General features: G+C 51.0%; 8 protein-coding genes across 8 annotated transcripts; 1 reads left to right on the forward strand and 7 right to left on the reverse strand.

Moving 5' to 3' along the window:
• Window positions 1-671: 671 nt before the first annotated feature.
• Window positions 672-2,503, reverse strand: ade13 (adenylosuccinase ADE13; the record flags this gene model as incomplete). The annotated part of the gene is made up of 7 exons (XM_057069719.1): window positions 672-922; window positions 982-1,046; window positions 1,097-1,175; window positions 1,229-1,418; window positions 1,472-2,199; window positions 2,278-2,364; window positions 2,452-2,503. The coding sequence occupies 7 exons, from the start codon at window positions 2,501-2,503 to the stop codon at window positions 672-674; spliced, it is 1,452 nt and encodes a 483-aa protein (XP_056916330.1).
• Window positions 2,504-2,775: 272 nt separating this feature from the next.
• On the reverse strand, window positions 2,776-4,875 carry N7503_010174 (EXO70 family protein; the record flags this gene model as incomplete). The annotated part of the gene is made up of 3 exons (XM_057069720.1): window positions 4,512-4,875; window positions 4,225-4,442; window positions 2,776-4,160 (listed from the first exon to the last, which is right to left on the reverse strand). Exons 1-3 carry the CDS (start codon window positions 4,793-4,795, stop codon window positions 2,776-2,778), a joined length of 1,887 nt encoding a protein of 628 aa, XP_056916331.1. The 5' UTR covers window positions 4,796-4,875.
• Window positions 4,876-5,068: 193 nt separating this feature from the next.
• Window positions 5,069-7,459, forward strand: N7503_010175 (putative phospholipase A2 (PlaA); the record flags this gene model as incomplete). Its single annotated transcript, XM_057069721.1, has 1 exon — window positions 5,069-7,459. The coding sequence occupies one exon, from the start codon at window positions 5,069-5,071 to the stop codon at window positions 7,457-7,459; it is 2,391 nt and encodes a 796-aa protein (XP_056916332.1).
• A 575-nt stretch (window positions 7,460-8,034) lies between these two features.
• N7503_010176 (FabD/lysophospholipase-like protein) lies at window positions 8,035-11,825 on the reverse strand (the record flags this gene model as incomplete). The annotated part of the gene is made up of 6 exons (XM_057069722.1): window positions 8,035-10,361; window positions 10,417-10,450; window positions 10,500-10,534; window positions 10,597-11,177; window positions 11,225-11,467; window positions 11,515-11,825. Coding segments are annotated over 6 exons (3,531 nt in total), but the record flags the coding sequence as incomplete, so codon positions are not given.
• A 744-nt stretch (window positions 11,826-12,569) lies between these two features.
• On the reverse strand, window positions 12,570-14,326 carry N7503_010177 (putative phosphatidylinositol-3,4,5-trisphosphate 3-phosphatase; the record flags this gene model as incomplete). The annotated part of the gene is made up of 3 exons (XM_057069723.1): window positions 12,570-14,128; window positions 14,179-14,263; window positions 14,324-14,326. 3 exons carry the CDS (start codon window positions 14,324-14,326, stop codon window positions 12,570-12,572), a joined length of 1,647 nt encoding a protein of 548 aa, XP_056916334.1.
• Window positions 14,327-14,835: 509 nt separating this feature from the next.
• N7503_010178 (uncharacterized protein) lies at window positions 14,836-15,240 on the reverse strand (the record flags this gene model as incomplete). Its single annotated transcript, XM_057069724.1, has 1 exon — window positions 14,836-15,240. One exon carries the CDS (start codon window positions 15,238-15,240, stop codon window positions 14,836-14,838), a length of 405 nt encoding a protein of 134 aa, XP_056916335.1.
• Window positions 15,241-16,048: 808 nt separating this feature from the next.
• N7503_010179 (pentatricopeptide repeat protein) lies at window positions 16,049-17,872 on the reverse strand (the record flags this gene model as incomplete). Its single annotated transcript, XM_057069725.1, has 2 exons — window positions 16,049-17,413; window positions 17,471-17,872. The coding sequence occupies 2 exons, from the start codon at window positions 17,870-17,872 to the stop codon at window positions 16,049-16,051; spliced, it is 1,767 nt and encodes a 588-aa protein (XP_056916336.1).
• A 613-nt stretch (window positions 17,873-18,485) lies between these two features.
• On the reverse strand, window positions 18,486-19,002 carry N7503_010180 (U6 snRNA-associated Sm-like protein LSm4; the record flags this gene model as incomplete). The annotated part of the gene is made up of 3 exons (XM_057069726.1): window positions 18,486-18,668; window positions 18,753-18,944; window positions 19,000-19,002. 3 exons carry the CDS (start codon window positions 19,000-19,002, stop codon window positions 18,486-18,488), a joined length of 378 nt encoding a protein of 125 aa, XP_056916337.1.
• Between the last annotated feature and the right edge of the window lie 324 nt (window positions 19,003-19,326).

Raw genomic sequence — 19,326 nt, forward strand, 5'->3', positions numbered from 1 at the left:
TGACTTGTTTCTCTTCCAAGCTGAGGGGCACAAATGATCGTCCTCGGCTGTCTTTCCCACTGTCATTCAAGTTGAGGTGGCGAGTGGATACACGGCTTGCGTCGTGTGCATCCCCAACCAACCGGGTCTTGTCCAGCCGATGCATCTCAAAGAATTCAATTCCTTGCTTGATTCGGCAACGCTATACACCCTGGGAAACAAAGACCACGGATCCAGATGGCGAATGGCACAGGTTTTCGAATTCTAGAACCTTAGTTTTCATGTTTTGGTTGCTCCTTGGTCATTCTTGCCTAGCGTTCCATTGCATATAGCGTTCTCCCCCGGACTGCATTGTCAGCGACCCGGTGCTTCCAACTGTTATTTCCTTTCTGCATATATAACGTGGTGAAAATTGATCGCAAGTTAGACTGGGTGGGCTTTTTGTGTTCTGCATGTCAGCTATCAATAGTTAGCTGCTTTAATGGTTAATCGGTTCCTGATGTATACAAAAGTGGACTGTGTAGGTCGACTGAAAACCGGAAGTATTGATCTCATTTTCATATCTCATAGAACTGGGCAACTATACACAACTCCTATCCTTTATGACGGAGCGACGCCAATGTCGCCCTTTTCTGACCGAATGGTCCATCAAATTCTGAAACATATATACCTAGGATAGACCTAAGGGTAGATTAAACGTAAAGAGCAGAGGTCTCAGCCTTGGCAACCTCGGCGGCATACGGCTTAAGAGCAGCGGCAACCTCGGTGGTGGTGAACTTCTGCACCTGCTCGGGGGCACGACCGACAAAGGTGCGGGCGTCAAGGAGGCTGTCGAGCTCGGGGATGATGGGAGCGAAGAAGGCGGTGCGGCGGATGCGCTCGAGGAGGTCGTTGTCCTTGCCGTGCTTCTTGACGTTGTCGGAGGCTTGGTGGGAGAGGACACCTGGAGAGATAGTGTGGTTAGAGGAGGAAGAAAGAGTATAAGAGGGAAATGAAACTTACGGATCTCCTCGTGAGCATCTTGGCGGGAAAGGCCCTTCTTGACGCAGGCCATGATGACGTTCTCACTAAACAGGACATGAGCTTGGGTGACTCCAATGGAGGGTTTGTAACTTACGTGGCCATGAAGGGAAGCTCGTCATTGACACGGCGCTTGATGACCTCGGGGTACACGACAAAGCCGGAGCTGACGTTGTCTGGAACAAGTTAGAGAGTTTCGACGTAAGGACCAAGGGCGGGAAAGACGAACTCAGCAGGATAAGACAGGCGTCAGCACACAGGTAAAGCTCCGGAATGCTGATACGGCGGATAGCGCTGTCATCGAGCGAGCGCTCGAACCACTGAGCGGAGTAGGTGTCAAGGGCGTCCTTGGGCAGGTTCTGCAGGTGACGTCCAAGGGAGCACAGACGCTCAGAACGCATAGGGTTACGCTTGTAAGCCTGCAAACAGTTAGCCGATCACTCGAGGCTCAATAGCCAGACAATTAGCTTACCATAGCACTGCTGCCAATCTGGTCCTTTTCGAAAGGCTCCTCAACCTCCTTGAGCATAGCAAGGTGACGAATGTCAATACCAATGCGCTCACAGGTGGAGCCGAAGGAGCCAAGAGCGTTGGCAACATCAACATCGATCTTGCGGGAGTAAGTCTGACTGGAGATGATGAAGGCGGAGCTGAAGCCAGCCTTCTCAGTGACAAGCTCATCAAGGCGCTCAACCTTGGCGTGGTCACCCTCGAAGATCTGGAGGAAGGAAGCCTGAGTACCGGTCGTACCTTTGACACCGCGGAAACGCAGGTCATCACGGGCGCGCTCAAGGTTACGCAGGTCCATCAGAAGATCCTGGATCCAGAGACAAGCACGCTTACCAACGGTGACCAGCTGAGCGGGCTGACCGTGGGTGAAGCCCAAGCAGGGCAGATCCTTGTACTCCTGGGCAAACTGGGACAGCTTGTCAATGACAACAGCCAGCTTGGGGATCAGGATATCAAGACCGTCCCGGAGAATGATCAAGTCAGCGTTATCAGTGCAGTAGCACGAGGTGGCACCCCAGTGAATGATACCGGCAGCAGCGGGAGCGACCAGACCAAAGGCGTGAACGTGGGCCATGACATCGTGTCTGCGGCGCTTCTCCTCCTCGGCGGCAACGGCGAATTCGTCGTCCTGGATGGTGGCGTGAGACTTCATCTGCTCAATCGCCTCCTCGGTGATAGGAAGTCCAAGCTCTATAGAAGCAAGACCCAGTCAATTGAATGTTTGGCTCCTCATGTAGATTCAAGCTATCCATCCAGCTGTTGTCGTACCTTTCTGGGACTCGGCCAACCAGATCCAAAGCTTGCGCCATGTGGAGAAACGCATGCGAGGAGAGAATAGATACTTCATCTCCGGGCCTGTTCAATTGGATCAGGTTAAAAATCATTTGGTTTCTATCCCCGGATTTCAGCCCGCTCATTGGCGGGATGGTGGGATGGACATACTCGAGTAGCGCGAGTTGAGGGGGGTCTGGTAGACATCGTTGCTGGTAGACATGATGTCGGTTGTTTGTGAAGATCACCCGAAAGATGAATTGAACGGTAAACCCGACAAATAGATGAAAGACGAGGCAGTGAACAGTGTGCGAAGTCGGATGCAATTTTTGTTGCTAGGTTTAGCGGGGCTTATCACGTTATCGTAGAGTTGGACAATTGGTGGGGCACTGGATCACGTGTGGACTATAAGTGTAGATCGTTTTCCCAATTTCTGGACCATGGATATGCAATTATTATGTCATTATAGGCTGGCAAAAAAGATCTTTAATGTACTTATGATGAAAGTTGGGCCAGTTGCACCGACAGGTTCGACTTATCGTACTTGATATACTTGCCGCGTCCCTTGTCAATTTCCACATAACGATCATAGAAACGGGCATAAAGCGGTTCAATGACCGCCTGCAACTCGCGCCCCAGGACTGAGCGCACTTCCCGTTCCATATGAAGGGGCTTGTGCCGGGAAAGCATTTCGTCAAAGCTGGCATTGAAAGACTTGAACTTGTCCTTAATTGCATCTTTGTCTTTCGACGACAAGCTCTTCACGATGGTGCTGGAATCCACAGCGCCTCCCGAGTTAGGCCGTGCCCCGGAGCGGGAGGTATACTGCACATCCAGAAGGAATTGCGATGTCTCCTTCCATGCGTCAAGGTAGGTTGATGTAGCACGCTTGCGGAAGGTATCAATACGGGCAATGCTGTCCGGTGCGCCCAGGTAGCGCGCCAATTCAGGGCTTTGTCGAATCGACCGATCGACAATACAGAAGACATTTGACAAGAACACGCCCAGAGCAGCCTTTGAACGATGAAAGGTCCGGCCACGGGCCTCCAATGCGGTCATTAGAGATTCAATCATATCCAGAATGAAGTGGGAGAAAAGGGTGCCGCTGTCCGGCCCGACATCCAGGGGCGCCGTGCCAGCGGTACTCGATTTAGAACGCCAATTGCCATCACCCAGAGAGGTCAAGATTGATGCCAATGGACCTGAGTAGCCGGTCAATGTGGCAAGCGAGTTCATGACCTCCTCAACCAAGGGAACTGATCCACCATCTGGAGGCAAGGCCACGGTCGATGCCTTGCGTTTGGTCTCCTCGAGCAGCTCAGATAAGGAAGATTTGGCGGTTTCCCGTACAGGTCGAAGTGCCTCTATCAACAAACCCTTCAACTCTGCAGTCTTTGAATCGATACGGTAGGACATTGCCGTCACAATCTCGATTATTTCGAATGCGAGGAAGCAGTCAGTCATGAGATTTTGCCGGATGTACAAGTTGAGCTCACGGAGAGTCTTGGAGTACTCTCCCATTGCCGACAGGAAAGTAGCTTGCAAAGCAAGCCCCTGCTGATCCCCAGGAAACAACTGGACAATAATATCATGCTCAGTATTGATGAATGCCTCCAATGCATTGGAGTAGATCCCAATACCATTGGTCCCCTGTTTGTATGGGCCATCGGTCGGTCTTCGCTTGACAGTATTGAGAGATGCGATGGATAGGTTCTGCAGGCCAAAGGTAATATACGGCCCGCGTACCTCGGCATAGATCTTCATTGCAGGGTTCTCTCCTTTGCTGCGCTGGGGGCCCAGGGCGGACGCGGAGGTAATCGCAGCACATAGCGGGGCCAGCTGTGAGAGTGTCTCTTCGGGAATAGATGGGAAGGGAAGTTCTATTGAACACCGGAAATTAGCTTCGAGCCCGATTATTGAGCCACGTAACTTGGCAAGACACACCTTTGGTGAGATAGTGCAACGGTTCGATTGGGGTGACGTGTTGCTTTAATTCGGATCGGAGCATATCTTGTAACTGGCTGCTGCCAGTACTAAGTAGTGAATTGAAATCTGCAATTGCTTTCTGATTCGACCGAAGGTTTGTTGTGTTGAGGTCGACCAGCGCCTTTTCAACACGTTTCATCGCCGACAGGTATTGTGAAAGGCCGGAGCTCTGCGGTCTATACAGCAAGCTAGTTAGCACGTTGAACTCAATCTCAGTCGCACCTCTCTTCATATTGGGGACATACCCTGCGCGAATGACGCCTTCCTCCCGACTCTTCGCGTCGAGAGGTTGGCGGAGACGGTCGATGGCATCGTTAACCTTGTCGATATTTGTGTTGGTAATTTGAAGAGATTGGGTATTGCTATAGATCGGGCCAATGGCCTCCTTGACTACTTTACCACTTGTCTCAAGGCGGACCATGGACCCTTGGATCTTTTTGGTGAGGCGGTTGAGCTTTTCGAGGTTGGCGTAGAGTACCTCGACCTCCGCGCTCTCCTCCGCATACGCAGTATTCCGAGGGGCTACCATGACGATTGCTCAGATATGAAAGAGAGAGGGGATCACCAGGAGCTGTCATGTGCGCCCGTGTGGGGTCCACAGGGGATGATGTTCGTTACCTCAGATAAGCTCCGCCCCCAGCAGTTCAGATACACGCGCCAATCCACAACTAGGAGCCTCGGCCCGTCTGTGCTTCCGTGTCACATGATATGAGGTCATTCCCCGCGGTATAAGTCCAGTATTCCGGACTTGGTATTTGCTTGCATGCAGGTCGCAGCTTCTAATTCTTACTGCCTCGCGACAATGGGTGCTGCCAGCGCCTCACGTCTGCGCTGGACAGTCCCCCCAGCAGCAATTGCGGCTTATACTGCGGGTCAATGGACGCAGCCTGGCAGGCGTCCCCAGAGAACCCATTTCTCCACTTCTTCTGCTCAATACGACGCCAATTCAAAGTCTCGGAGCTCTACGTCTGGCGAAAATGACCCCCAATCAGCTCAAGATCAAGGATCCATCTGGGCGAACATTGCACAGAAGCTTGATGAAGTGAAACATACTGTTGGGGTACCAGAGTGGGGTGAACTAGGGGGAGGCATTACAAACTACATTGTTCCCGATTGGGCGCGATTATTACCAGCGACTGTTCAGAAGCTTCAGCGCGAGCTTTCAGTGGCACCTGGCTCTCTGGCCGACGATATTTGGAAGGAAGCGCATGATCCAGACGCTAACCCAGAGATCCTGAGAAATGCCAAGGTGCGGGTGAGCGGAGACCTCTGTCAGGAGGAAAGGGAATTCCGAAGCAAACGAAAGCAGCATGCCGTCAAAGCATTGGCCTCATATCTCGATATATCTGAAGGCGACATTCATCCTGACGATGTACCTATTATCGCCATGTGCGGATCGGGTGGTGGACTACGTGCCCTAGTGGCTGGGACCGGGTCGTACTTAGCTGCGCAGGAGTCTGGCCTGTGGGACTGTGTCACCTACACCGCAGGGGTCAGTGGTAGCTGCTGGCTGCAAACCCTATATCACTCCTCAATTTCAGGCAGAAATTTCAACAGGCTCGTCGACCACCTGAAAAGCCGGCTGGATGTACACATTGCTTTCCCACCAAAAGCGCTTAATCTGCTTACCACTGCCCCAACCAACAAGTACCTCCTCAGTGGGTTGGTTGAGAAACTCAAGGGAGACCCTGGCGCAGATTTCGGGCTTGTGGACATCTATGGTCTCCTGCTTGCGGCACGGCTGATGGTTCCGCGAGGAGAATTGGGCGTGGTAGACTCTGATCTCAAGCTATCGAGCCAACAAGCCAATCTACTCAGTGGTGAGCATCCTATGCCAATTTATACCGCCGTGCGACACGAAATTCCTATGGTCGAGGACAAGGATGAAGGCAAGCGTGCCATACCCGAGGAAATGATGAGGAAAGCAAACCGCGAAGCCTGGTTCCAATGGTTTGAGTTCACCCCGTATGAGTTCTTCTGCGAGGAGCTCAATGCCGGTATTCCAACCTGGGCTTTAGGCCGACACTTTCAAGGTGGAGAGAGTCAACTATCCGCTGAAAACCCTCCCATCCCCGAACTGCGCGTTCCGGGGCTGATGGGAGTATGGGGTAGTGCTTTTTGCGCAACTTTATCTCATTACTATAAAGAAGTCAGGCCTCTGGTAGCAGGCCTTGCCGGCTTCGGTGGAATTGATTCTCTCATCCAAGGCAAGAACAAAGATTTGATCCGAGTCCACCCTATTGATCCGGCCGCCATTCCCAACTACGTGATGGGGATGGAAGATCAACTCCCTGACTCGTGCCCGGAATCTATCTTCCAGAGCAGTCATCTTCGCCTCATGGATGCTGGCATGAGCAACAACCTTCCGATCTACCCGCTTCTCCGACCTGGGCGAGATGTTGACATTGTCGTCGCCTTTGATGCCTCTGCCGACATCAAACGTGAGAATTGGCTTTCGGTTGTAGACGGTTATGCCAAGCAGCGAGGGATCAAGGGATGGCCCGTGGGTGCTGGATGGCCAAATATGGGTGACAGCTTGGAAGCCGCAGAAGAAGCTCTGCGCGAGCCACAGAATATCACGGAGGACAAAGTGAACCGAAAGATGACCGAGGCCCAAAGTGAATCTGACAAGCGGCTCGCCTCCTCCAAAAAGACCGGTTCTGGCAAAGATGAGTCCGACCTAGACTATTGTAATGTCTGGGTTGGCACGACAGAGGAACGTACCTCCAAGGACGAGCCGCCGCCATCCAAGCGTCTTTTCTACCGCGAGAATGCTACCGATCACTCCGACGAAGACTTCCACATTATGCGGCCAGATGCTGGTATCGCCGTTGTTTACTTCCCTCTCATTCCCAACCCGTCGGCTCCTCAACTCCCACCTGCCAACAACGACCGACCTCTTGCAGCTGCCCATTCTATCCAATCAAACTTCAAAGACGAAGAAGAGAAAGGTCCTACTCCTCACCCCAATACCATTGACCCTGATGTGGACGACTTTTTGTCTACATGGAACTTCGTTTACACACCTGAACAAATTGACTCGGTTGTTGGGTTGGCGAAGGCCAATTACGCCGAGGGCAATGGTCAAGTGCGCCGAGTTGTTCGCGCAGTCTATGAGCGCAGAAAGGCTGATCGATTGCGCCGGGAGGAAGAAGAAGCGCGCAAACGTATGGAAGGATTTGTGCCCCTGTAGATGCTGCACTGATCAGGCGTATGTATTTGGCGTTATGTTAGGCTATTTATTATTTTCCTTTTTCTTTCTTTTTTTTCTTTTCCTGTATTCAAATGTGGAATGAGATATATAGAACTAGATCACCAAACATCACTATCTTGGAATATGACCGTAAAGCCACTCTGGGTAGGCAATTGAAGGGCTCTAGAGTTAACTACCATCTGCAGCGACCTCGAAAATTGAGTCTTATAGTTACGTTCAATTATCTAGAGAATGTTTTGAAACCTAACCAACCGGAGGTCGCAGGACGGAATCACATTTCAGGTGAAACCTTGGAATCTTTATTCCATCAGAGTACAGGATTAACACGAAGATCTGTGTTGTTCAAATCTGGTGGTCATGTGTTTTGAGTCATATTCCACAGCCTTGGAACAAGACATATACAGTATAAGGATACGATTCACACGAACAAGCACCTGATAACAAGCACTTTGAGATACCTACAAAGCACGAGAACAACAATGATAAATTCTTACCTAGTATGTAATTGAGCAAATGAAACCTTGCCCAGGTGGAGACATATAGCTGATCTCAATTTATGGTACAGTATGTGCCTGTCGTATAGCTTTGGCCTCTTCAAATTTGCCCTGGCTATCTAGGCATGAGCAAAGGTTGTGGATGCTGGTGAATATGTGTGGATGCTCTGGCTCCCGCACCTTCCAAAGCTTCTCTGTTCCTGCTAACACCCGCCGATGCATAGCTTCGGCCTCGTCATACTTACCCTGGCGATCAAGCAACAAAGCAAGGTTGCTGACGTTGCTGAGCGTGTTTGGGTGCTCTGGACCTAGCACTTTCTCTGATCCATCTAACGCCTGCCGATACATAGCTTCGGCCTCATCATATTTACCCTGGCTATCGAGCAATAAAGCAAGGGTGCCGACATAGACGAGCGAATCTGGATGCTCTAGCCCTAGCACTTTCTCTGATCCTCCTAACGCCCGCCGACACATAACTTCGGCCTCGTCATACTTACCCTGGCTCTCAAGTAATGAACCAAGATTGTTGATGTGGCCGAGCGTGTCTGGATGCCCTAACCCGCGAATTTTCTCTAATCCTTCAAACGCCCACCGGTACATGGCTTCAGCCTCGCGATAATTGCCTAGGCTTTCATGGACTAGACCAAGGTCGCCAACGCAGTCAAGCGTGTCTGGATGCTCTGGGCCTAGCAGGTCCTCTAACCCTTCTAATGCCCGCTGGTACATGGCTTCGGCCTCTTCATACCTACCCTGGTCGGAGAGGAATAAACCAAACTTATTAAAGCTGTTTAGCGTGTCTCGATGGTCTGGGCCTAGCACTTTCTCTCGGTCTCGTAATACCCGCCGGTGCATGACTTCGGCCTCTTCATAGCTACCATGGTTGGTAAGGACTAAAGCAAGGTTGCTGGCGCTGGTGAGCGTGTCTGGATGCTCTGGCCCTAGCACTTTCTCTGAACCTTCTAAGTCTCGCCGGTGCATGGCTTCAGCCTCTTCATACTTGCCCTGGTTACCAAGGATTACACCAAGTACGCTGAGACTGATGAACGTGTCTGGATGCTCTGGCCCCAGTACTGTCTCTCGATACTTGAGAACTCTGTGATATAACTCTTCCGCTTCACGGTATCGGAAGTCAAAGTCCAAACAGTCGCCACATTTCTCCGCAAGATTGGCTTCTTCCTTACTGTAGTTCCCATGTCGACCCACGGCGTATTGTGCGTGGGCTACGTAAGCCCGCCATTCCATCCGATTTGTTTCCTCGATGTTTGATAGTAGTTCATTCAGCCGCATAACAGCTTTTTCATGGTAAGTCGACAGCTCTCCATTTCTTTTCAGCCACCCCCGCGTAGCCAGATGTACCAAACGATGTAAATCAAACGCCAATCCGCCCTCATGTCTAGTGATGAATGAGAATGCGTCGAGAATACCAATCGCATCGGTCTGCTGTTTGAGTGTTGACCTTTCGGAAAGTGGCAGTAGTGACCGGGGGATGCCTTTGGGGTCCACACAGGCCATGAGTCCTAGATACTCAAAAGCGAGAGAACTGCGGCGACGGATCTGCTCAAATGAGATGAGCCATGTTTTTGCCACTGCATTCTCCGTGTCTGAATATCTGCCGTCATCTTCAAAATGCTCACTCAGGAGCTCTATCAACTCTTCATCCTGATTGGATAAGAGTGTTTCATATGTCTTGAGTGACTCTCCAGTCTCATTGAGATATGCCGTAGCCTGAACAATCGCTAGTGGAAGATAGGTGAGTTTCCGCACCAAATCCGATAACAAACACACATCATGTTCGATCCGATCTGGATACATCAAGTAGTTCTGCATCATATCTAGGGCCCCAGACTCGTCCATCTGCTGCACAGTCACTGTTTCTCGAGCGACTTGTGTGGCTACTTTGCGATCGCGCGTGGTCCATATGATCGCCCCATGCCTGCTTCGGGGCATATAGTCAATCAGGCGCTTGGCTTCTGCCTCAGATGTGAGTGGGGAAGTCCACAGATCTATATCATCGGCATTGTCCAATACCAGCAGCCATGGGCCGATGGTCTCACTACTGAGATATGTTTGGACCAGCTCCAGGATGTCAACGCCATCCTCTTCACGGCCAGGAAGGCGAAGATTCTGAGCCAATTTCTGATATGCTGTCTGAAGTTTGGCCAGGCTGTTGACTGGAATCCAATAAATCGCGCACTGTTCTCGCATGCGGTGGGCTAGCTCAAGCACTAGCTGTGTCTTGCCTACACCTCCAAGGCCTATGATTGCAATTTTTCTGGTGGCGTCAGACTTCCGTTCCATTTTCTGTGTCAGGTCACTAAGTAGGTCCTCGCGGCCGGTAAACTTGGCATTTCGTTCAAATGGCACCTGCCACCGGGTTCGGCCTTGCCCTTTGGTTTCGTTAGTGTGAGATTCTGGGATCAAATGTTCAGAATCGCGGCATACATTGCTGTAAAAAAGCCAATCGCTTTTTATATTCCTATATAAGATTAGCCAGATACCATAACTCCGGTCATGAGCGCACTAACCCGAATCTCTTCCGTGAACATAAGATTGGTTGCATCTATCTCCGGTACCGTATATTAGTCGCACACTAGGACTAAGAAAAGTTTTCTAAATACACACTCTGCTTTGATTTGAGGTTCTCAACACAGTCCCGCAATCGAAATTCCACTTCCTGATGGTCGAGATACCCCTCTGTTGCTGTTTCAATCAAGCCTTGGTCCTTATATTCTGCTAGGCCAACGTCTTGTAACCCCTGATCCACATTGAACCGGAAATACCGCTTGCTTTCATAATGCTGCCGCCATTTAGCGATGAATCGCTTTTCCGTTTGCTCAGTCTGCGTGGTGAGCGCTGGTAGGGTCTTGGAAACAAACTTCAATAGGTTGTCCTCCATCGCCTTTTTCCCGGGGTTGCCCGTGCCGATCGAAATGAAGCACTTCACCAGCGGCTTTAGATCACCTGTTTGTGCACACCAGATATCAGACGCTTCGCCTTCCACCTCATCCACTGGATTGTTGGCTCCGAGCGCGCCATCCGCAAATCTGCGTGCTCCGATAGACACAGGGTCGAAGAAGGTCGTGGCAGCGGAGGTTGCACGAGCGGCCTGGCAGATGGTGGCCGAGATTCCAGGCTTATTGTGCATAGAGTAGCTGCGAAGACGCACGATCTCCTTGGTCTCCTGCGTAATACTACAGACGAATCTGGAGTCGTTAGCAGGGTCCGGATTGTCCAGTTCACATACACTTACACCCGGCAACCACGGTCAACTTGATTATCAAATAGATCGGTTGGCTTGGACCCGCTGCTGGTGATGACTTCGTTGATCGCGCTCTCTAGCTTCGTGGCATCAAATTGGGACTTAATCTTGCCAATTATGCTTGATAGACCCCGTTTTGACGGTTTATCAAAAATAATTTTCATCAACTTGATATATGCCGCAATGCACTCATCGACATCCATCTCCAATCGACCTAACATAATCGCAATCAATCTAATCTGTCAGCTCTCCGATTTGAGAACACGGACTGATCAACATACCCGCCTGTGCTGGTGCCGCCAATCAGGTCAAATACCTCGCATGGCTTCTTTGCTGGTAAACCCTCAGGGCGTGCATGATTCAATCGATCCATCAGCCCTTTCAGGATATACAGGGTCGACAGACCGCGCACGCCACCGCCATCGAGAGATAGTAGGCAGAGCCCGGTGCTGTCTAGCGGGTTCGGCTCTCCGCCAGGAACAAGCGCTGCTTCTTGCATTACCAATTCCCCCTTTAGTCTGGTAATCGTGCTTTCAGGATGAGCCAAAACCACAAGGGCAAAATAATTAAGAGAAATGTAGCAGCTCGTTTGGTCTAGGGAGGGGTAAATTTAGCGCCCTGTTAGGTCGACGGCTTTGCCGCGCATGACCAACACCTCACCCCGGACACATCACGTCGCCAACAGTTGGGGGCCATTCTGCTCCACTCCCTTGCCGCCAGTAGTTGATTCATGATCATCCACGGCCGATCTACCAAGCGTTATGCTTGAGGGGTGGATGTATAAGGTTTTCTTGATAGCAAGCCATGACTTCTGGGTAGCCAGTCATTCCCTCCTCCAGCAAAAGCAGCATCGGCGACTGTTTGGTTAGAAAATGTGGCGTCCAGCCTCGCAGCCTCGCAGCTCACTTTCATCCGTGATTTGCTAATTACCATTTCAGCCGCTCAGGTTGCCAAGAGTGTTCACTGCAGCCTGCCGCGCCCGTCCAGTGCGAACCATCTGATCGAATCACTGCCACTGAATCATACTTTCAGGCGGTTGGCAGAAGTGAACTCGATTTCTGCCCTCATTCAAACTATGTAGTTCATGTCACATGCCTGTGGGGATCAGGTGACACCTGTCACATCTTTTGGGTTGGTCACTAGTCAACTCAAAGACACCTTAACCAAGTTTACACTTCAAGTGTAATAGAGTACTTTTGACCAGAAAAAAAGCGATCTACAGAGTACATGAGCCCCGTCCATGTAAGGATCATTTCTTTCGTTATTCATAACATTCATGTCCAGACTATTCATATACTGTCTATAATGCATGCTAAACAAAGAATCTTATACAGCCTCAACCCTTATTCTGTTCATTCTGGAAATAAGACCTCACACCCTCCATGTCCCCATTCCCATTGCCCTTGCCCTTAGCCGCCCTTCCCTCCTCATCAACAGCCTGTCCCTCATCTTCGCTTCCAGCCAAACTAACATCCTTACTTGCATCCGTCTGCTGCCTTAACCCCAACTGCCTCTCCAGCTCCTGAACAGACGCCTTATCATGCGGGGACATAATAGTAGGTACGGCCGCACCCGCATCAGTCGCAGTCGCAGCAGGTGCTGCCTCTGAAATACCACGTTCCGGCAGAGGAGGTTTGTTCTCCTCACCCTCATTCTCAGCACGCTTCTGTCGCCAATCCGCAGCGTGACCTTCGAAAATCGGCTCGCCGGGGTTCGGTTCGCTGATTGGTCGTCCGTTGCTATCGGCTCGAACAGTCTCCGGATACCGCCATACAACCTTCAATCGCTCTAGAGCACGGATACCCTTCCTCGCGCTCCCCTTAATTCCGTCCAAAGCGTCCCACTCCGTTTCGAAAACGCCTGAGTCCTCCTTATCGCCGCCTTCGAAGTAAGGATTGAACCAGACGTGCGCGACGGATGTTACCATTGCGAAACCCGTGTATGACGCTTTACTCCGTCGTTCGAAGTCGATGTTCACGTCTGAACCAGGTACGATCAGAGGTTTCTCTGGTCTGAAAATCGCGGCAGATACTATGGTTGATGGTGACATGGTCGATCGCCGGGTGAGTTCTGCTTCCGAAGAGACATCGCTTTGTGAAGCTACGGGCGATGGCGCCCATGTCGCGGCTGAGAGGGGCAAACTCGTAGTTTTATCTGTATTTCCAGTCTCCGCATTCATCTGCTTTGAAGGTGTTGTGTTACCTGATTCGATAACCGTTCTTTCACGCCGATGGAACATATGGATGCATTTTTGCTTTTTGCCTTCGTCCACGTACCCCTCCACCGCAACCTTGACGCCATCACGCATTCCCCAAACGTGGACTTCGAGAATCTCAACAGGACGCTCAACATATACTTTGTTCATTTGATTCGTCCACCGGTCGACGTAATCCACATACCGGAGCTGACTCGGGATACTAACGCCAGCCCCAAAACCGACACGCATACGTCGGTCCGTAAACCGTTGTAGTGCATCTTCTTTTTTCCATCCTTCTTGACTTATCAAGTACGACGTTGCGATTGTCCCGCTGCGTCCTTTGCCAGCTTTGCAGTGCACGACAACGACCCGGTCGCTAGGCGAATCTGTTTTTCCCGCGACTGACTTCTTATCAACGGTTTCTGAACCCTTCTGCTCGTCTAGACGGTGCAGCCAGTTTCGCATGCTGCCCATTATATTGGGGATCAGGGCGAAGGGCGGTGGGTGGTGATCTGGCCATGGGAAATGGTGGATTCGTCCATAAACCTCTGAGTCAGGGTAACCCGTTCCTTCGGCGCGGAACTCCCAGATGCACCAGTTTGAGCCATGTTTTGAGTCGAGGAAGGTCACGAGGGCGTCGAGAGGGTTGCGGTAAGCTCGTTGGGGGTAGGTCCCTGAGGGGCCGGAGGTAGCGATGACTAAAATGGATGAGATTTTTGCAGACGAGTTTCGAGATCGGTAAACATACTGTTATCAGTCACATAGCATAGATCCAAATTCGCTTCCGGATGCTGTAGTCTAGGTCCAGCGACGATTTGGCGGAGAATCGAGGACTGCGGAGAAGGATTAAGGTCAGATCTTTGTCCCGCCAAGCGTAGCCAATGGGGTATTACCATTTTCTTCGCCGGTCATGAATTTGTCAGGCAATACCAAGAATATTATGACATGAATTATAAATGTTGATAGGATTAAGAATGTCCAGGAACTTGTTATAAGAGGCATGTGAGTTGTTGCCAATCGAGAGATCGGGATTGAGGCGCAGCCGATGATGTCACTGCATAGCGAGTTAAAGAGTTAAAAGATTTAAGAAATTTCGGAATTGTACCTGGCAGTGGCATGTAAATCTTGTTTTTCAACCTTAGTATACATAAATCTACCGCCTATATACAATGAGTTGGCGGACTATGATTTTCCCTGAAGAAAAAGGCGAGAAAAAAAGGTCATAAGGAGTGGAAGCGCCCGCATTATTCAGAAGAAAAGAAGAAAAGGACCCTGAAACGCCAATCGTAGACATTTCATACCGGAATTCAAGCCCAACGCCCATTACCACATCAATGTAGCCGACAACCTAACCCGAGAAGGGATTTCCCAAGAGAAAAAAAAAGTGGAAGCATTCTTCACCACTTTACGCGACACCGTAGAACAGGGTGGGGGTGATGGTGAAATTGTTCTGCGTGTTGCTCACGTTCTTGGAGCCGGATTGCCAGTAGGTCTGCTCGGATTCACCAGCAGGGAAGATGTGCCATTCGTGCGTGACGGCGACGTTCCAGAGAGGGTGTGTCTGCTCGGTGACGACCGCGGTGATGTTCGTGTCATCGCAGGCAGTGGCATTGGGGACGATACCCTCGCAATGGGTCTTGAAACCGGGGGAATTGGCAGTCGCGGCACCTGTAATGTTGAAGGAGTAGACTGTACCGCCCGAGCTGACGATCTGCCAGTTGGTGACCTGCCAGGTGGAGGGCTGGGCGAGGGTGGCCGCATTGGCCAAGCCCAAGGATAGGAGGGCAGGAAGGAGAGTAGTGAATTGCATGTTTAGGGGAATTGGAAAAAAGTTTAAGAGTGTAGGTAAAGGGTAATGTACAAAAGACGAAATGAAGATATGTTGGAAGAAGGGAGACGGATTTAAGTTAAGACAAGTTTGAACGGGGTTGGGAAGACGAGGTATGGAACCTATGGAACCTTGGAAAGCAAGCAAGCGGAAACACTTCTCCCCTTCTCACATTTACCTCACCTTTACTCCGTACACTCCACTCTTTGTTCGCAATGACCCACATCGTGCCGATCCCTCGCCTTCAGGGGATGCCAACTCAATCGCCCATACATCGAATCATTCATTCCCAACCCCCCGGTGGCTGAAAATGGCTGACTAGGAGGCGCTGGGCGTCAGATAGTGCTACAGGGTCTCATTGTCCGACAGATCGCACCGCGGTCCTGCTTAGCATGTTTCAAATATTTCAAAGCAAGATTTGTGCATTAGAACCGTGGTGGAGTACCAATGACACCCAATGGTTCAAAAAGTGGAGACGCAGCCCTGGCGATCTTTGGTTTGCGGATAAAAGTGAAACGGCGAGAACGCCCAAGGTTCAGTCGATTCCGCCAAGCTCGGTAGAACACCGATTGACTGAATTTTTGTTTGGTACGGAAGAATATAAAGTACATTGTTGTTTCTATGGTACAGGTTCAGCCGCAGAGTTTGAAGTTTGCGTTGCAATTTCTGTACAAGTAGTTATGGGTCGGAAAGAAAATGTGATGCCTGATGCATGGTACCGCATGGTCTGAGACAATCCGATGACGAGCTCCCGAGGACCTGTTCCCTGTAGTCTATTCTTGAAACAGACTCAATTCTCAGCCTCGGCCTTTCGGGCAATTGCCTGGTGCCGCCGCTTATTTTGTCGCCGCTTCTTATTCCAGGCGATGCGGTCTTCGTCCGATAGGGTTTGCCGCCGAAACGCGGCCCGGACCCAAGGTCGACCGTAGCGACGATGTCCTGTTTCATCTGATTTATTGCTAGACTTATCCCGGGGCTCTTCATCCACGATGTGGTCCGGCAGGGCAGGCCGCTCCACGGGTTGGACCGCCGGGTGGTGTTGGAGTCGCACGGCAAACTCGTGCACGGATTGGGAACAAAGCTCGCGGATCTGCTTCCGTGTTTCATCGCTGACTTCATCTCCCCGATCCAGCAGGTCTCGAAGATACATGTATGCCGATTGGTAGTTGCGAGCGTCGAGACACATCAGGATGAGGGATTCAAAGGTAATGGCGTCGGGGACAACGCCGAAGGACGCCATCTCTTTCACAAGGAACAAACCCGACTGCCGGTTCTGGCCATGCCGGCACATCCGAATCAAGCTGTTATAGACTCGAAGGTCGGCGCCCTCGGGACACAAAGTATAGAGTTCTTTGTAGAAGCCCACTGCGTCATCGACCACTGACGGGTCATCATGAGCCAATTGCTCACAGAGCTCAGCAATAATACGGACGCAGCCAATAGGGACCTCCCATTTGTCGTTCTTCAGGTGTTTGAGCATCTGCCACGCTTCACGGGGATCAGTATTATGCTCGACCATGTAGGATACCATGGCCTCTGTGGAATGCTCCGCAGGGACAAGTCCGAGTTCATGCATCGTACAGAACAGCTTGAATGTAGCGGCAAGATCTCCAGAGCGTAAGTAAATCTCCACAAGGCGGTGATAATCTTGGGCCTTCAAGGGAAATCCACGATTATCGCAGGAGCGGAAGATAGCAAGAGCCAAGTCGATGTCACCGGCGTCCGATGCAACAGCCATAGCATTACCATAAGTTTCTTGGGACGGTTCTAGATAACCCAAATCAACCTGTCTTCGCCAGATAAAACGGGTCAGGTCGTAGTGGAGGGCTTTGCTGGCCGTTTTTAACACATGGCCCCAAAGCTCCGGCGTCATATCATGGCCTTGCTCAACACGGGCTTGCATTAGGCGGTAAACTTCGTCGAGCTCTTGAAAGTCGCACAGCTGGTAAACAACCATACTGTGCAGCCAGGACTCTATTTGCATCCCTTTCCGCTCCATTAGTGAAATTTGATCCAGCGCCAACTCGAATTGATGATCCCGGAGAAGACCCGCAACCATAAAATGCCATCCATCGGGGCTGACAGTCAGCCAGCGGTCTCGAAGCATACGAAGAATATCCTGGCGTAAAAGGTAGTCCGGATGCACGGCAAGAGCCTAAGCCAGTTCTTTTGTTAGCTCATATACAAATCAAAATGTCTGTCCGGTCCTCACCTTCAAAGCAGCATGAAGCGTTCCAGAGTCTGCTGTAATGCCATTCTCCTCCATTTCTTGTAACAAATGTTGTACCACCTCCGGTGATCCCATTTCATTGTCACAGTTGGCGAATATCAAAGCTTGGTAGTGACGGGTATGTGGTTCGACTCCGCGGTCCCTAATCAGAGCTCGTAGAATCTGAGTCGTACCGACAATGCTTGGATCTCTTGTCGTCGCCGCCCGTAACCTGCCCTCGAGGGCAGCCTCTGATTTATTATCGTAGCCCTCGGGTAATCTGACATATCGCTGTCGAGCTTTGCGCAATTGATCGTCTGCATCTGCTTCGTCGACTTGAGGTTCGGATTTGCTTTCAGATTTGGATTCGGGGGAGGATATAGGTGGGTCATTGTGTGAGTTCATGGAAGATTCGGTTTTATCTCCGGGATTGTTCGAGCCGCCAAGTCCCCTATGTTGGCTGGAATAGCATCTTCGTGGTACTGTTGGCGCAATGCGAATTGCGGGCAGCGGACATGGCTTGAAATTGTGTTTCCGGGATTTTAGAACAAATGAGGGGCGACTCAATGCTAGCTGGTTAAAGGACGGACAAAGCGAGTGCCATAGCCCATCAAGGACGAGTGCCCGCGGTGACATATCGAGCTACTCGTGGACAGTGGTCGGTTCATCCGCGTCCCCGGAAATCACGATGAAATGCGCGATGCTGACTAATATCGCCAATTCGAGCCTGAAGTGAGTGCACTGCACCGCACTGTCTACAGAATGATTGCGGAGGAGATCAAGTCAGGGATTTAATATTGTATTTGTAGATCATCAATCAATCATGACCTTAGTTCCCACTGAAAAATACAGAGCCAGATACGCCACGGCCATGCACGACCAAACCCGTTCACCAGTCCGCCCCGAGCGATCTTACCCACTCCGTCTGTCTCTGTAGGGTATCTCGTTTTTGCACATCTTCTCAGCCATGCAACAGGTAGTGTTTTCATCCATATGTTTCGCCGAATCCGAATCGACTCTATTGAACTCCGGGGGGACCGCCGCCCCGTCCGCGACCCCGTCCACCACGACCACCACCACGGCCGCGGCCTCTGCCACGATCGCCGTCTCGGCCGTGTCCGCCGCGGCGGTTCTGTGGTTGATTTTGCTGTTGCTCCTTGACAATATCGACGATCTCTTCAGGGACTCGGAGGTATTTGATCTGCGGAAGTAGATAGGTTAGTCTCTTGACCTCACTTGTGGGAATGGACATGAAAGATCAGATGATCAATTTCGCTGGACATACATTGTTGCCGCGAACGTAGACTTCGGGTAATCTGAAGAAGCGGTCGCCTTCGGGGCTGGTTTGCACAACTTCGCGCAGGATCAGGTTCATCCAGTTATCGCATGTAACCAGGTGGCCGTTGAGGGTCTCGCCATTCTTCAGCTCGACGAGCATAGGGCGGCCCTGTGCGGCCGTGAGGAGGCCGAGGGGAAGCTGGGAACATCATGTTAGCCTTTGCTGTATATACGGGCGGTTTGGGAGGGGCTACCATTGTGGATTGCGATCGATGATATAGCGGTGGGTGAAACTCGGGCGCGGATATTTGGTGGAGATAATGATGCTCACTCTACCAGAGAGAATATCGACGAATGAGGAGTAGTTTATGAGGCCGGTGGGAAGGCCGTTGCGGTGATTTGGAGGGGTTGGAGAGAGCAATGGGCGCAACCGAGCTCCGCATCAGCTGTGAGAACGGAAAAAATGATGTGCCGAGATTGGTAGAGCTGCCGTTGGTGCTTCGTCGCTTTCAACAGCACAATCTAAATATCTTAGCTCTATATAATCTTATTTGCAGCAATTATAATACTGGTATAAATTG

The sequence above is a fragment of the Penicillium pulvis genome (assembly GCF_028828015.1).
Source record: "Penicillium pulvis strain IBT 33274 chromosome Unknown scaffold_8_segment0_segment0, whole genome shotgun sequence".
Taxonomy (NCBI): domain Eukaryota; kingdom Fungi; phylum Ascomycota; class Eurotiomycetes; order Eurotiales; family Aspergillaceae; genus Penicillium; species Penicillium pulvis.